The following is an 18,335-nucleotide window of genomic DNA, read 5'->3' on the forward strand; positions in this document are numbered from 1 at the left end:
CACATGTACAGATGACTCCAGCATCTTTTGAATGGTCACAGCTCACCACTCCCCATTTTGTAGATGCACAGCTCACCAATGAATCCTCAATTCCAGCACATTGGGCAGCTTCCATCCATATTTGCCCCGTACCTTGACCGAAATGAGCACCAATCTTCGCCTCTTTGACTACACCGCAACCCATTTCTTTACACACCACTGCAGCATCCAACAGATCCCAACCATTATCACACACCGTTCCCCACACACCATCATGAAAGACCTCCACTCGTCCAGAACAAGGGTGGAAGCCATTCACCAACCTAAGAGAAGCTAAAAAACAGGATAAGTTATTGTAAATGTTTAAGATTTCCAGTTTCCCATTTATTGGAGGTCATTCAAGCTTACGTCCGGCTTGACACACGACTCCTGCGTCGTTCTGATGCGTACAGGGCTGTTGAAGCCACATGCAGTTCATCAAGGAGGATTCAGAGCCCAAACAAGTCACGTTACTCCGCCATATATCTCCTGAACCTTCTCCGAAAAAAGCACCCATCTTTGCTTCTGTAGCAGGCCCACAACCGGCCTCATAACACACCACCGCAGCGTCTGTTAGATCCCATCCACTGTCACACACAGTGCCCCAAAGTCCATTAAACTGAACCTCCACCCGACCAGAACAAGAGTCCATGCCATTCACCAATCTCACAAGAGCTTCCACTTTAGGTCCATTTCTGAAACCTGTGCATATACACCGGACTCAAACACAACATAGAAACTCCAACAAAACACTCCATGTTCATTCAGGAGCTCTATTAAAGGTGTGTGTATGTCTATGTAGAGGTGTTTCTTCTTACCAAACAGGAGAACAAAAAGCCAGAAGCAATACAGCATGATGCCTGAAAAAATGTTGTCTTGCAGGCTGATAAATCAACATAACATCAGAGGCATGTTTAGCCATTTTTAATGTATTAACGATAAGTTATTGACGTTGTTCACCTTCAATTCAATTCCAGTTCTCTGTGTATGTGTGTGTGTGTTTATAACAACATAAAATGGCAACAAAACCACCCACATCTAACATATTTACATATCAAGCACAGTCTATAATAAACAAATCTGCAAATTAAAGCCAGTGATTCAATGTAAAAAAGATTAACCTTGTTAAATGTCACTCCGTATCTGCACAGGTCTGTTCAAGATGTCGTGGGATTCTTTTAAGGAAGTGAAATGGGGATTTTATTGATACAGCATTTTCCTGCCTTCCTGGCTCCGCCTCTTTCTCTCTGACAAACAACCTTTAACATCAAGGTGTGTGTTTGCATCTGGAAGAATGGTCATCTGCAACACATTGATTAAAACATTTCTTGAATGTTATACCAGCAAGTGATTGGTTTTTAATGTCGCCCGTCTTCTCCAAGCAATTTAAACATGTTTACATCAAGTTACACGGAATCCATTTCCATTTTTTCCACTGTATAAAATGAATTCATAAAACAATTTAACTTGAGTCTTTAAAAATTATTTCTATTTTCTGTGTATTAAAACTAGTGGAAAAATTGATGTAAAGGATTTTTTGAACAAGTATAAATGATCTGGCTTGAAGAATGAGTTCTTCTCTCTTCATCCCATGTACCTGTAAACAAACTAGGAACTATTGTTCGGACATCTCCTAAGTTACAGTTTGCATATTTCACAAGCTGAAATAAAAGATTGTTTGTGCTACCGCAGAATCGGACGATGTTTGTTAACCAAATGTGGACGTCTCGGGGAAGTATGTAGGAAACACATGGTCACATTCAAGACCATTAGAATTTGGAAACGTATTTGTAATCATGGGTCATAAAAACACTTGACCTTAATTGACTATTGTAAGAGTTTGGGCTGTCGGACGCTTAAAACAAGAATCACCCTTGCGCTGTATGAGGCTAGCCATATACACACACAAACCATAACTGAAAGCCAGGCCTGGTCCTCTCTCACTGACGATCCGGTTGCTCGTCCTCTTATGCTCCTGATCTCCTCCCGCCTACCTCACTACACAGACTGTTTATCATATAGATTCATTACACAGAGTGAAATGTTTCAAGCCTTTATATCTTGACATTTTGATGATTATGGCTTACAGATTGGGTATGGGTCCGAAAATGTGAATATTACATAATTTTAAACAGAAATGTCAGGCTCTCTTTCTATGCACTCAATATTCGGTTGGCCCTCCTTATGAATTACTGCATCAATGCGGTGTGGCATGGAGGCAATCAGACTGTGGCATTGTTCAGGTGCAATGGAAGCCGAGGATGCTTTACTAGCGACCTTCAGGTCATCTGCATTGTTGGGTGTGGTGTCTCATTTAGTCAAGTCAAGTCAGCTTTATTTATATAGCGCTTTTTACAATTTTCATTGTTACAAAGCAGCTGTACAAGAAAACATTGACTATAAGTAAAACATAAAAGGTTATGGAAGTCAAAACACAGGTCAAATATCAGACACACAATAAATTCCTAAACGCAGAGTTAATTAAATAAGACGACTATCAAATTCTAGCAGCCCCCCCGGCCAGGCAAACTGTGCAAAACAGTATGCAAACGGTGGCGAGGAACCCAAAACTCCATTGGAGGAGAAAAAAAACCTCAGAGGGAGACCAGGCCTAACCAGGGGATTCCAGTTCCCCTCTGGCAAAAACTGCTGCCTCTGCACAAGCTCGACAGTGCGCGCACAACAAGGCAAAATCAAAAACAAAGTTAGATTTAAAATTATCATTAATAATCTAATAGCGACTGAAGTTTTGTAGAGTCGCCACGTCCTTCGTCCAGTATTTGTCAGGTCTGGGAATGGATTGCGCCCTGCCCGCTCCGGTAACCTTGGACTGCGTCCTGCCCGCTTTGGTAACCTTGGAACAATGAGACAAGACTGGCTGAGAGTCTACCTCAAATTCTCTATGGGGTTCAGGTCTGGAGGGTTTGCTGGGCAATAAAGCGCATTACCACTATTGAACCAGCTTTTGGTACCTTTGGCATGGTTTTACTGTGCTTGATTGGCCAGCAAACCCATACATTTGCCTGGTTTCACAAAGCATTTCTTGAGACTCGATTTCACAAAATTTTCCATTGGCTAATGTCTAACATTTAAATATTCCATTTCCACAGGGGAAAATGCAAACGTTGCTGCATTTCATTATTTGCATTAACTTTATTAAGTTGTCCACACTTTGAAAGCTGCTAATGAGAGTAAACTAACATCCTTATTATCTGATGACAATGCAATAAATGGTTTGGTTTTCACCACAAAGCATGTCATATAAATCATTAAATATCACTTATTTCAAGACAATTTGCCAACAGGACCAATATAACTCCCACCATTGTTTTATTTGCGGGCAAAAACGGCAATATATCCGGCAATATGTTAAATAGACTTCAACACATGACACATAATCATGACCAAAAAAGCAGATAGATCAAACTTTTTGTCTCATGAATTGAGGTCTTAAACAAATTGGAGTCTGATTGAATGTGTAGCAAATTCCAATGTGTTTTATAGCATGAGAAACAGCTGGGATCACCAACTTTATTAATTTAGTCAAAGAAACATTATTTAATTATTCTATACTATTATATAACCTACCCTTATATAACCCAAACAATAAGCAGAGCAAAATGAAACTTGTCTCTGTACAGTGACAATAAAGACTTTACCAAGCTCAACTCACTGAAAACAACTCAGACATTTGAAGATAATGATAGTTTGCATATGTCTTAGACTTCACCTCCGTGTTTGAGGTATTAAATATTTTGAAAATTTTTCAAGTATATTGCTTAGTCTAATCACTAAAACCCCTTGAGGAGGTGAAGAGGTCGGCCAAGTGTACATACCTGCAGAACAATACTTATAGGGAGAATAAAGAACTCTTAACTACACTCAAATATCATCCCTCTATTTTGCAACAGTTGAAATGAACTTTATAGTTCATAAAATATGTGCACGCTTGCATTGTGTATAGGGTGGTTTATATGTACTTTTAAATAGAGAATGACAGATCTAAAATATGCTTAAGTTTCCATCGTAGCATATTAAACATTTAAAATACCGCACATAGCAGTGTTTAAGGTCAGCAGTGTACCTTTACAGATACACATGTTGTAGCTTTGGTCTGTATATGTTTGCATGTTAAAGAGATTCAGCCACCTTTATTTATTTAACACCCTGTATAAAACAAATCTAGGGTTGTACAGTGGATACCGTATATATGTGGATTCTTTGATTTAATATTAAAACATTATATACTTTATAAAGATGATTTTCTCGATTTTTTAAATGAAATATAATTAAGTAAATCCCTAAATTGACCACACACCCACACATAGATATTATATAGATTAGATTATATATTCTTATCTCAGAGGATGTTAACGTGCAGACAATTCTCACAATATTTGTGTACATGGAAAAATGATTCCCGTTCCCATAACGATCAACATTCTCAGCACTTGTTGCGAGGATTTTACAAAAGTTCATATAGAGCCCTATAAGCTCCCTATAGCTGTGGAAAATTTAACAAGCAAATTTTGTTTTACTAATCAAAGGACTTTAATCAAACAAGTGGTGCCATTTTATTCTAGTTAAAAAGACAGACTATAATTACCGAAGTTAAATTTGTAGTTAAATTAATAACAAAATTGAAGTATAATTGTAGCCGTTTATAATCGTTTACAAATACAGCTATATAATGTTTATCTTGTAGTATCTATATAATTTTTAGCATTTAGAAAGATGCATAGGGAGTACAGACAGTGACGCATAAAACTATTAAACATTAAACTATTAGCATTATATTATTAAACAACTGTGTTTTCTGTCTTGCATTCTGATAGGACCAGAGTTTACGAAGCTCAATGGAAATGACAAATGCAATATTACAACAAGAATATCATTTAATTCCTGTGTCTTGTAATGTTTTCTTGCAAGAAATTGCATACATGGTACATGTTATCACATAGTTTGCAAAACATCTTACCTTGTCCACCAAGCAAAAGGCAGATGTGGTGTTAAAAAATAAAACTTGTATTAAACAAAAAACCCACGATGGGGAAAACATTAAAAAAGCAGGAAGGCCAACCCAAACTTTCCACAAGGGGGACAAAAGAAAACAAGGTTTCCTAGAATAACAAAATAAACTAGAAGCCCACAAACTGGGAACCAGTGTAATCCACCACGCTGGAGGGTATGCAGTGCAGACTAAGGTGATAGATACAGTGAACTGAAGAGGGACCGAGAGAAACTGGGGCTAGATAAAGGGAAACAGTAACGAGGCCTGATTACACAGGGAGAGTGGCAGCAGGTGACTGGGATGAAACATTAAAGGGACGGTGACCGGCAGGTGACAAGACTAAACACTAATGTGCGTAACAAGGTGCGGGGCTAAAGGCCGCGACACCGGGGAGAGAGAGAGCATTGCGTGACAAAAATCAAAACAATGCCCTTTCTCCACATAAAACACATGGGTCTGACATGATCCTGCCACAAGACTCGAAAACCATGACAAAGAGATGCAGGATCATGACATAAAAAGATTATGTCTTATAGCATTTAATGATATACTATAGAATTGTGTGCTTCTAATTTTAATAGCGACAGTTTGAGAAGTGCCCTTTTCTTTTCCATCATGACAATGCCCTGTGTTTAGGTTCAGAAAGAAATGACTGATTCAGTCAGTGTCACAGAAGTCTTTAACCCAGCTGAACACATTTGGTGTGAATTTCAATGCAGTTTTTGAGCCAAAAATTCATCATCCAAAAAAAGGGCACTTTTCAAACTGTTTCTATAAAATAAGAAGCACACAATGCCATAGAATATCATTGCTATGACATTAAGATTGGTACCCACTGAAATGAATAAAGTAGTCAAACCTGTTTATGAGGAGGGGGCACCCAATACTTCACCCAAGGAATCGGTAATGGGGAGTCCTGCAAACAGGATTGAGCACATTCGGGTGATTTTTACAATGCATTTCATAAGGCTTGGTAAAAGAAAGTGACGTTCAGTGGGTGGCTGCTTTGAAACATGTAAAATTTTAAGTGTAAGTTTTCATTTGTTTACAATTTTCTTTGAATAACTTGGGCCACAGAGTTGAATTGAGATACCCACAGCAAAAAAAGTATTTGTGGCATACTGTGGCAAACATTGTGATTATTCTAATGATGATCAATCACTTAATTGGATGAACTTTGAAACTATCAACATCTAATATTCAAATCTCCCATTTTGAGTGGAAACTTTTTTCCATTCACGTGTTTGAAAACACTTCATATGATAAGGACAGTAGACACATACTTATTAGTGCAGTTGATGTTTTGTGTGTGGTTTCAGTAAACCACAGAGTATGTCATATAAAGCATTACTTATTCCAAGACAAATGACAAAAGACGCTCTTAACTAGCATTGTTTTCTTTCCGTGGCAAATTATGCAACATCTCAGGCTTATGTCACACTAGAAGTCGTAGTTATACAACATTTTAGTTCACCTGTCATACTTGACTGCACAGCACAAAGCATGCACATACTGTAAAAGCAGCACATACTCCTCTAACCTAACACATAATACTAGGTGTAACGATACGTCATATCACGATATTTCACAATATCGTCTCCACCTGGTTTACAAAGCGTCATATTTTGACAAACGCCTATATATGCCAATTTTAATTCATCCGCTAACATAAAGTTAACCCAAAGAAACCAGCGCTGTTCCGATCAGAGAAGAGATGAAGTGAGTCGTACTGTATATTAAAATATTGAATGACATGCTAAAAAAACAAGTACGGGATTTGCATGATTGAAGAAATGTAATACCCTTCATGTAATTTTTATTTTTGAATGATTCGATATTTCTCATTCATTACTGTCTCAAGCTTCAAAGAGACATAAGCCAATGGTGTTTGAGTGTGAGCTCTGTCAGAGCGTTTCATTGGTTGAAGGTACTGAATGAATACGCCCTTTACTGAACGAACGAATCAATTGAGCCAAATTGAGACCGAATGAACTGGTACATTTCATTCATGGTCTAATATCCATGTTGCAACAATGCATATCCAGTAGTTATACTTAATTTTTCTAAGAAATAAAGGTAATGACCTTGTTTCACTGTCAAAACAGTTCAATCTTTCTATGGAACATTTAATTACTTTAATGTAGATTTCGTTGACTCAAACTAGACTAAAACTATGATAAATGGGGATGACTGAATAGCATTTTAGTCAAAAGACTATGACTAAAACTAAATCACAATTTGCTGTCAAAATTGACACTGATCTTAATTTTAAGCCTTAAAATGTTACAATCCTTTATTAATTTGTATTTGCAACACAAAAAGTTACTAAATTGTTAATATTTTGAAAGCAAATGAATAAATTGAATTTATAATTGTGAGTGTATGGTTACACCCCTACATAACACAGCACTCACAATAGTTCCAATATGTCGACCTCAGAGCACTGTATGTGATAAAGATGATTAAATTGGAAGCAAATTTCGAGTGTTTTATACCGCGTGTGTCATAATCTTTCCTGTACACGAAAACAAACACCCAAACTTGGCTGAACTAAGCCATATGAGCTCATCTCATGAGCCTGTAAACAAATCAGGCACTTTCATTCAAACAACCTTCAGACGGTGGTCATTTGCATATTTCTTTGACTGAAAAACCTGTCGTGCTGAAAAACATCCTCCATGATGGTTCAAAAACTTAAATCAACTTCAGGAGGTGGAGATGGTTGGCTGAGTGTACATAACGGCAGAAATATAAATACATAGACATGTAGGTCTGGTTTTAGAATAACATCCGAAACGTTCATCTGACACCAGATGTTTGACACTCAACAATTGTGGATTGAGAACATGGTTGTTATTCAGGGTTAACTGATATCATTAAGAAATACATCTTAAAAATTACTGCAGGTCAGCCTCAGATTTGGCCTCAGACATGCTTTAAAATGTGCTGACCAATCTCAGTTCTCTTTAATTTAATGTGTGTCATGGCACAGAATAGAATAACCGGAAAAAGGTCTTTATTAAACCCACAGGGGGAGGGATAGCATGCAAGAGTCAAAACAGAATCACAAAAACAACTGCCGGGAGAATCCACTTGAATTAAATCCACAAAATGGTAAAAAAGAATTCAAAAGAACAAAAACCTCACACCCACAGTGACACGACAGCATATTAAAAGGCTGTCAACCAGGCCGTGTGCTCACACGAAACAAAACATCAACACAAGGGAAAAAGGAGACACACTAGACAGGGATCCTGACAATGTGATGTTGTTTTGACACAATATGCTTATACTGCCACCTAGTGACATTACATATAATGAAATCATAGTTTATATTCTGTATATACATCAACTGTGTTTATCTTCCATTTCCATCTATGTCTGATCCTAGGGGCACATACATGTGCAGATGATTCTTGTAATATTTGCATACAGGGCAAAATAATGTATGGACGAGTTTTATTATAAGTAATTTAAGCGCATGCATCAGTAATATTCAACATTCTTAAAATAACCCACATAAATGGATCTTCCATGAAAGAGACATGGGAAAACAACATGTTTTAAAACGTTATATTGCATCAAGAATACTTATATATATATATATATACACGCACAGAGAACATCTAAAGAAACACCCGAAAACCCACCCGCTGTTCTGCATTCACTTGACTAAAACTACCTCTTGACTATATACAGTTCAGAAACCCTCTATCTTTTATCTTGTTCAACTTTTATGCACTTAATGTCGCCTCATTGACATAATGTGAAATGCTTTTTCATCTGTAAGTTCAAAGCCACTTACCAAGTCCAAAGCCACTTACATTGTATTATACTATACATTTTGATTATAAGAATGTGAAATCCCCTGGGATTGAACCCACGACCTTGCCATTGCTAGTGCCATGCTCCAAACCAGCCGGTTTTATTTGTCCTCTCCGCTCCTCCTCTCAAATGACTCAACAGACAACAGTAAAACAACAACACTAACACATTTACTTTTCTTACATTTAGCAGACAATTCTGTCCAAAGCAACTTGCAGCATTTAAATTAAAATAGTGCTGCAAGTTGCTTTTGATAGAAGTTTTAGATTAAACTGCTACATTCATCATTCTATGCTAAAATCCAAACATCCAGCATTTCCAAAAATATCTGTTGGCACTCCATTGAAGACTTCTTCAACAATTAAGTTAGAAAATGTACAATTCAAAGCAAATGGAAAACATGTGAAGTTTAAATAGGCTAGAACTTGACATTTGTTTATATTTACATGAATACACTGGAAAAACATATTGCCAGCAGCGCTCACAAGACCTTGCACGTTTGAAAGTCCTATTTATTTCAGTACAAGATAAAAAACTATAGATTTCTAAAAGCCATCTGAGATCATGCTAAAGCTCAGATAATCCTCAGACCAGTAAGACTCTGGATTTTCTCCTGGGAGGAATTGAGACTCTGATCCAAACCAAGTTTTTATTTGTTTTTAAAAACAATTCGCACAATATTCTGTAAACATCACCATAAAAAACACACAATTAAGTCTGAACAGAATTCTCTTTAATTCAACTGCCATATATATCAAGGCCATAAGGTTATACTGCCACCGGGTGGCAGTACACTACAAATAATTCACAATTTCACATTTTCAATTTATTAATTACATGAAGCTTTACCTACCACAAATGAAATGACGATACATACATATATATGTGTGTGTGTGTGTGTATTTATATATATATATAGCCTGTATAAAGAGTTAATATATTTAACAATAGTTAGGTAGAAACAGTGAAACAAAAGTGATTGTAAGATTTCATTACATTATTAGTTGAATGCTTTCTGTCTTTCAACGTGGGTCCTGTGAAAACAACATGTTTTACATTACAATATGAAATCAATAATAAAAACATGCTGTACTGTACATCTATCAGTGTATTCAAATTCTCAACACCCTTTTACATGAAATAACTTTTTATAATTCCAAGTCTAAATATATTATGTTCAAGGAAGAGAAAGAGAGAGCAACAGCTCTAAGTTTACACACCGGTAATTTCTTGGTTTCTACTTCTTGGAATACCCTCCCATCTGTCTGTGTTTTCCAGATTGCAAAATAATTCCCTCTGCTTTTAACCACTTTGTTTATCTGTCAAACAGAAAATCTCAAAGATTAACTGAAAAGAAATTGGAACATCATGTAGTAAAAACAGAAGTAGTGAATTAAGCATAATTTTACATCAATTCACGTGCTGAATAATGTATAGCACAATAAATATAGCACAAGATTTTACTGTCAACGTGAAAAAATTGAAGAGCGTTGTTTCATTTATTAAAAAAATAAAATGTATATTATTTAATTGAATTCAGAACTTTCTGTTTGCTTAGAGGCCACCCAACAATTTAGTAAACCATAATAATATTAATAATTTTAATGTGTGAATGAATAAATGAGGCATTTATTTAGCGCTTTATTGTGTATTGCTGTACATCCAAAGCACTTTACAAACATATGGGGGGAGTCTTTCCCTCAACTGTCAGCAGTGTGCATCCACAGTACGATGGGCCAGTGCACTCACCACACACCAGCTACAGGCGGTCAGACCATTACAAAAACCATTGTTAAACTATGGTTACTATAGTAAAACCGATGTTACCTCACCTCGTCTAAAATGCTCTTCTTAATTTCTGGGTCATTGACATCAATGTCAAACTCGACGTTAACGGTAATCTTTACCACATTCTTTCTCACAAACCCTGTGAAATAAAAGGGAATGGTTTATCAAAAGACAATCCATACATTAAAAAGCGATATTAAACATCAAGTTTCATAAATGGTCTTACTGATGCAAACAACTCCTGCGTGAAGTCCGTTGGCACAACTGCTCACACCCCATCCGGTAAATGAACAGTCATGTAACAACCATTCTTTTCCCTTACATGCAACATTATCCATCCAAATTGGCCCAACAAATGGACCCCTATATGGCACTGGCACTGCAACTTCACCACATCCCAACTCACTGCACAAAACTGTAGCGTCATCCACATCCCAGCCATTGTAACACACTGTACCCCACTGCTGATCATAAAGAATCTGAAGTCTGCCATCACATGGACTTGTTCCATTAACCACCTTGATATCTGCGGGAGACATTGGTTTCATGTACAGTATAAACTTTGTCAGGCATTTAACAGCATCAAGTCATAAAGGATGATTCTATCTTACCTCTACAAATGACTCCAGCATCTTGTTTATGGCTGCACGTACTTGTTCCCAGTTCCATGGATGGACATTGTTTCACTGTTAGCTCTTTCCCAGTACAATTTAAATCTTCCATCCACACAGTTCCTTTACCCTGTCCAAAGTAAGCCTCAGACTTTGCATCTAAAGGTGTCCCACAGGCCATGTTTTTGCATACCACTCCAGCGTCTGTTAAATCCCAGCCAGCATCACAGACCGTTCCCCACTTAAAATTATTTAAGACCTCCACTCTTCCAGCACACAAATGATCTCCTTCAGCCAGTTTAATATCTAAGAAAGAATGAAAAAACTGTTTAAAAGCAGGCTTTGTACACATCTATAAAGTGTGTAACATGGAAAAAAAATTATACAAAGAAACAGGAAGGTTCAGAACCGATCTTACTGTTGCAAACAACTCCTGCGTAAAGATTATTCGCACAACTGCTGACGCCCCATCCGGTAAACGCACAGCTTCTCAGTGTCAACTCCTTTCTTTTACATGACACATTATCCATCCATATTGGCCCTCCATATGGACCCACATAGTTGGATAACTCTACAACTTCACCACAGCCCAGTTCTCGACACAAAACCGTTGCTTCTTCCAGACCCCAACCAGTGTTACACACTGACCCCCAGTACCCAGTATAAAGCACCTGAAGTCTTCCATCACATGGACCGGTACCACTCACCAGCTTTACTTCTGCAAGGTACATTGGTTTCACACAGAGTATAGACTCTGTCAGGCAAAAACTTAGTCATAAAGGACGATTTGATCTTACCTCGACAGACGACTCCAGCATCTTTTTTATGGGAGCATGTGCTAGTTCTTAATCCATTTGATGGACACTGTGTCACTGATAACTCATTCCCAGAACAGCCCACGTTTTCTAGGAATACGGACCCTGAACCCGCTCCGAAATAAGCCCCGATCGTTGCTTCTACAGGAGTTCCGCAACCCATGTTGTTACACACCACTCCAGCGTCTGTTAAATCCCAGCCAGCATCACAGACCGTGCCCCACTCATCATTGTCTAAGACCTCCACTCTTCCAGAACACTGACTAGTTGTATCTGCCAGTTTAATATCTGAAAGAGAGTGGACAAAAATATAAGTAGATGTCAAGGTGCCGACAATTCTTTGCAGAGAACGCATTGCCGTTTTCTAGTTATCTACTGGACTAGACTGAACTTTGAGTCAAACATCCTAAGCAGTCACATAAGGGGTTGAGTAGTGAGTAGTGATTGACAAAGTAAAAAAATCCCACCTCGACAGATGACTCCAGCATCCTTTGTATGGTCACAGTTGTGCGATCCCCATCCGTTAAATGCACAGTCCTTTAGCAACGGCTCATTCCCTGTACATTGAACGTCGTCCATCCATATTGTTCCCGTACCAGCTCCAAAGAAAGAAAATATTTTTACTTCAGCATTGGATGGACATTCCAGTTCTCTACACACCACTGCTGCTTCAAGATTATCCCACAAATCCGTACAGACAGTTCCCCACGTTCCATTGTGAAGAACTTCAACTCGACCAGAACAAGAGTCGGGGCCGCCCAACAACCTGATCGGAGCTACAAATAATAAGGGACATGTTATAATTCTGAAATGTTTTTCAATATGTGTCAATCACCCTAAAGCCGTGAAGGTTTTTGTCAAACACAAAAAGAGACTTTTCATCAAACACTTCATAATAAAATGATTCAAGGACTTTTATCTCACGTTTACAGATGACTCCAGCATCTTTTGCATGGCTGCAGGTACTTGTTCCCACTAGTTTTGTTGGACAATTTTTCAATGATGACTCAGTCCCGGTACATTGAACATTTTCCATCCACACGGGTCCTACACCCTGTCCGAAGAAAGCTGCGAGCTTTGCGGCTTTAGGAACAGAACAACCCATGTGTTTGCACACGACTTCAGCATCTCGTAAATCCCAGCTAGAATCACAGACCGTTCCCCACAAACCATTATATAAGACCTCCACTCTTCCAGAACACATATTAGCTCCATCTACCAGTTTAACATCTAGAGGAAAGACAAAAGCATTTAGTAGATGTCTAAAAAGCAGGAAATTATGTTCTAGTTACACTAAGTTGTTGAATTCAATTTTAAATGGGATCACAGTTGCTGGGTTGCTTTCAAAAACGGAGTGAGAAAATGTGCAGTTCAAAGAACATGGAATTTTTTTGTATTTTATTCTATGCATGAGGCAGCATTTCCCTACAGTCTCCAGGATAAAGAGATTTAAGTGCCCTTGAATTGTGCCTCTCCTTACCCTCAACAAATTAAGGGTCTCAGCATAGACCTTTGTAGTTGAATACGGATTCTAGATCTGAATATTGAAATATTAAAGACTTGTGTATAAAGGTGACAGGTAGCGCATGTCCTTAAAGAGGAAGTTAAAAAGGATCTCACTTTTGCAAATAGCTCCAGCGTAAAGTCCATCGCCACAAGTGATCACGCCCCATCCTGTAAACGGACAGCTCCGCACTGACGCCTCCTTTCCTGTACATCCAAGATAATCCATCCATTTTGGATCAAAATATGAACCTGAATATGATGTTGCCTGTGAAGCTTCACCACAGGCCAGCTCTCGACACAAAACCGTGGCATCTTCAAAATCCCAGTTAGTGTGACAAACTGAACCCCACCGATCATTATAAAGCACCTGAACTCTTCCATCACATGGACCGGTACCACCCACCAGCTTTATTTCTGCAGGAAATATTATTTTCACATATGAGCTCTTTCAGGCATTGAACTTTTTTACTAGAAGATCTTTTGTTTTAAGTAATCATTTCAACCTACGACGACAGGTGACTCCAACATCTTGTTCATGGCTGCAGTTTATTGTTCCCAAAGCCTTTGATGGACACTTTTGCACTGATGACTCAGTCCCATTACATCTCACATCATCCATCCACACGGGTCCTGAACCCTGTCCGAAGAAAGCTCCGTGGTTTACTGCTGTAGGAAACCCACAACCTACTTGTTTACACACCACTGTAGCATCTTGTAAGTCAAAGCCATTGTCGCAGACAGTTCCCCATACACCATTGTGTAAGACCTCCACTCTTCCAGAACACTGGCTGCCTCCATTTACCAGTTTTACATCTAAAAGAGAGCGAACAAAACCATTAGTAGATGTTCAGAATCCTCTCTGCTATTTTGTTTCATAAGCTGTCAGTATAAAATAATGTCAATAGGATCACATTTGATGGATTTTTATGTTTCTAATTTGAGGCAGCATTGTGCAGGTCAATGTTTGATTTCAGCCATCTGTTGTATGCTTGAATGATGCCACTTGAAACCCCATTTACTTAACAAAAACATTTGGTATTTACCTCTGTGGTTGCATATGCATTCTTAGTTTGAATACAACATTACTATATACTTACATTAAGGTATCATTTTCATGAATAGTTATTGCAGATCACTATCTAACAAATGTTTACTTCAAAAACATGTACGTACACACAGCATGTATGTATGTAAATCTGAAAAGTAAAACTGGAGAATTAGGTGGAAATAATAGAAAAGATGCTCTTTATTATTTAGACCTAAAATATGTGTACATAAATATTTTTCTGTGATTTTATTCTGTTTTAATGTATATTGTCATGCTGTCAGTCTTCCACATTGCTGTTGGATGACTTAATGTCACTCCCAAGATTGGATTTTGTTAGGACACTGGAGTGGAATGACCACATCTAGAATTCTCCCTTAAATTTTTCCACGGCTTTATGTTCACTAAAAAAAGTAAAAGATTCTCGGTGGTGGAAACCATCTTTAAAAGCGTACCAATATTTGCTTTTATTAGCTCTATTTATGAAAAAAAACATTCTATGTGAAAAAAAGTTTAAGGAATTATCTTACGGTTGCAAAAAACTCCTGCATAAAGTCCGTCCCCACAACTGCTCACGCCCCATCCAGTAAACGGACAGCTCTGCAGTGTCGACTCCGTTCCTGTACATGCCACATTATCCATCCACTTTGGCCCATAAACTGTTTCAGAATATGAGTTTGTTTCTAGAACTTCACCACAGCCCAGCTCCCGACACAAAACTGTGGCGTCTTCCTGACCCCAACCAGTGTGGCACACAGGACCCCACTGATCATTATAAAGCACCTGAACTTTGCCATTACATGGACCGGTACCGCCAACCAGCTTTACATCTGCAGAACACATTGTTTCCACATACAGCATAAACTTTTTTTATTATTATGAGATCATTAGTTATCAACTAGACTTTCAATGTGCCGCGACAGATAACTCTTTAGTTTTAAATAATGACTTCAACCTACTTCTACAGGTGACTCCAGCATCTTGGGTATGGTTGCAGTTGGCTGTTCCTAATCCATTTGATTGACATTGTGTAACTGATGTCTCACTTCCAGCACAGGCCACATCTTCCATCCACACTGATTCGGAACCCTGACCGTAATAAGCTCCGATCGTTGCTGCTAAAGGAGGTCCACAAGCCATGTCTTTACAGACCACTGAAGCGTCTGTTAAATCCCAGCCATCATCACAGACCGTTCCCCATTGATCATTAAATAACACCTCCACTCTTCCAGAACACTTACTGACTGAATTTGTCAACCTTACATCTAGAAGAGGGTAGACATGTCCGTAAATAGGTTTCAAAACGTCATTCCTGCCATTTCTTTTCTCAATTTATCATCATTTAGTGTTACATAATACCACATACAGTTATGTTAGCTTTACATAAAGTCTAGTTTTGTGTTTCAAGATTTTATGGTTTAAACATGACAATTTTTTTAACTGAAAGAATACTACCACGGTATCTTTCCCACCTCGACAGAAAACTCCAGCATCATGTGTATGATCACAGTTGTGTAATCCCCATCCATTAAACCTGCAGTCCTTAAGTGACGACTCATTCCCTGTACACTGAACATCATCCATCCATATATTTCCTGTACCAGATCCAAAATAGGAATATTTAACTGCCTCAGGACCTGCTGGACATCCCAGTTCTTCACACACCACTGAAGCGTCAAGAGAATCCCAGAGATCTGAACACACGGTTCCCCACACGCCGTTATTATAAACCTCCACTCGTCCAGAACAAGAGTTTGGGCCGTTCACAAGCCTGACCGCAGCTAAACGTAAATAAGGGACATGTTATTTCAAATTATTGAATATCTTTTAAAATATGTCATGTTTATTTTCCCTAATGTTGTTTCCAAAATGCTGTTATTTATCGGTAAAACACAAAAATAATCTTTATGCAACTCTTCTCCATACAATGACAAACCAATACGGCATTGATAAGATATGTGATGGCGAAAAATATCCCAACGTTGGGTCAGGAAAGGACAAACCCAGCCATTGGGTTTTAAATTAGCCCATGCTGGGTTGTTTCAACCAAAATTCTGTGTTGTTATAACCGTGTATTAACCATATATTTTAACCCAACCGTTGGGTTTGTCCATATTTGACCCAACGATGGAGATTTTAATTGATTGACAATGAAGTCATACATTACTGTCAATGAAAAAGAGTTGCATGAAGATTTTTGTGTAAGCCAACAGGGTAAAGAATGATACAGATTAGTGCAGATAAATAATGACACAATTAACGTTTCAGGTGAACAACATGTATTATTAATTCAAGGATTTGTAGCTCACGTTGACAGATGACTCCAGCAATATTTTCATGACTGCAGTTGCTTGTTCCTAAAGCCTTTGATGGACAATTTCTCACTGATGACTCAGTCCCATTACATGTCACATCATCCAGCCACACGGGTCCTGCACCCTGTCCAAAGAAAGCTCCCTTCGTTACTTCTACAGGAGGCCCACATCCTATGGTTTTACACACGACTGCAGCATCTGTTAAATCCCAGCCATCGTCACACACTGTTCCCCACTGACCATCATATAAGACCTCCACTCTTCCAGAACACTGGTTAATTCCATTTACCAGTTTAACACCTAAAGGAGAATAAGAAAACATGAATAGACATTAAAGAGCAGGAAACTGAATTATGTCTGTGGGATCACATTTTGATGGGTCGGTTTAAAAAACGAGCGAGATAATTTGCAATTCAAAGAACATGGAAAGAATGTTTGAAATGTCTGCTTATTGTTTCTACTCTTGAGACGCAATTTTACAGGTCAATGTTTCGCCTTTGTCTTCATCATGTTTTCAGGAGATTTCAAGATTTCAGCCCGTCTATTGTACCTTTGAACTATGTCACATTGGGGTCTTAACCCGGACCTCTGTGGTTATATACTGCATAGGGATGTAACATTATTGCCAATATCATTCTATAGCAAAAGCAAAATTGTCTCGACATTATCGTTGTCACATGACTGTATAAAACGATAGGTCTTCCGGGCCTAACATAGAGAATATTAGAAAAAAATAGACGTTACCAGGTCCATCTGGTGCAATTATTTAATTTTATAAAAGGTATTTTTAGGTAATTTGACCCATCTCATGCTATAACTCATACTTCTAAGCAACAGTTATGATTGACTTTATACTGAGGTATTATCGTACAGTGAGATTTTTATATTGTTACATCCTTATTACTACATGGATTTGTATTTTAAATATTGAAATATTACAGAATAAACCATTTTTAAAATGTAATCTTTAATTAATTGAACATATTCTGATTTAGAGGTGACTTGGCAAGGAAGTTTTAGAAATGATCTTACTGTTGCAAATGGCTCCAGCGTAAAGTCCATCCCCACAACTGCTGACGCCCCATCCTGTAAACGGACAGTCCCGCAGTGTAGCCTCAGTTCCTGTACATGCAAGATTATCCAGCCATTTTGGCCCATAAAATGTTGCAGAATATGAGGTTGCCTGTATAAGTTTCCCACAATCCAGCTCTCGACACAAAACCGTAGCGTCTTCCAGACTCCAGCTAGTGTGACACACAGCACCCCACTGATCAGAATTAAGCACCTGAACTCTGCCATCACATGGACCGGTACCATCCACCAGCTTTATTCCTGCAGGAAATACGTTTCAACATTCAGCATAAGCAGGCATTTCAGGCATTGCGGCGTATTATTATGAGA

General features: G+C 38.2%; 1 protein-coding gene across 1 annotated transcript; it reads right to left on the reverse strand.

Moving 5' to 3' along the window:
- Positions 1 to 373: 373 nt before the first annotated feature.
- On the reverse strand, positions 374 to 16,203 carry LOC306892942 (scavenger receptor cysteine-rich type 1 protein M130-like; the record flags this gene model as incomplete). The annotated part of the gene is made up of 12 exons (XM_079454366.1): positions 374 to 720; positions 837 to 901; positions 10,682 to 10,781; positions 11,100 to 11,168; positions 11,383 to 11,559; positions 11,672 to 11,971; positions 12,051 to 12,356; positions 13,689 to 13,988; positions 14,082 to 14,387; positions 15,315 to 15,449; positions 15,666 to 15,884; positions 16,092 to 16,203. The coding sequence occupies 12 exons, from the start codon at positions 16,201 to 16,203 to the stop codon at positions 374 to 376; spliced, it is 2,436 nt and encodes an 811-aa protein (XP_079310492.1).
- Between the last annotated feature and the right edge of the window lie 2,132 nt (positions 16,204 to 18,335).

The sequence above is a fragment of the Barbatula barbatula genome (genome assembly GCF_947034865.1).
Source record: "Barbatula barbatula genome assembly, chromosome: 4".
Classification (NCBI taxonomy): Eukaryota; Metazoa; Chordata; class Actinopteri; order Cypriniformes; family Nemacheilidae; genus Barbatula; species Barbatula barbatula.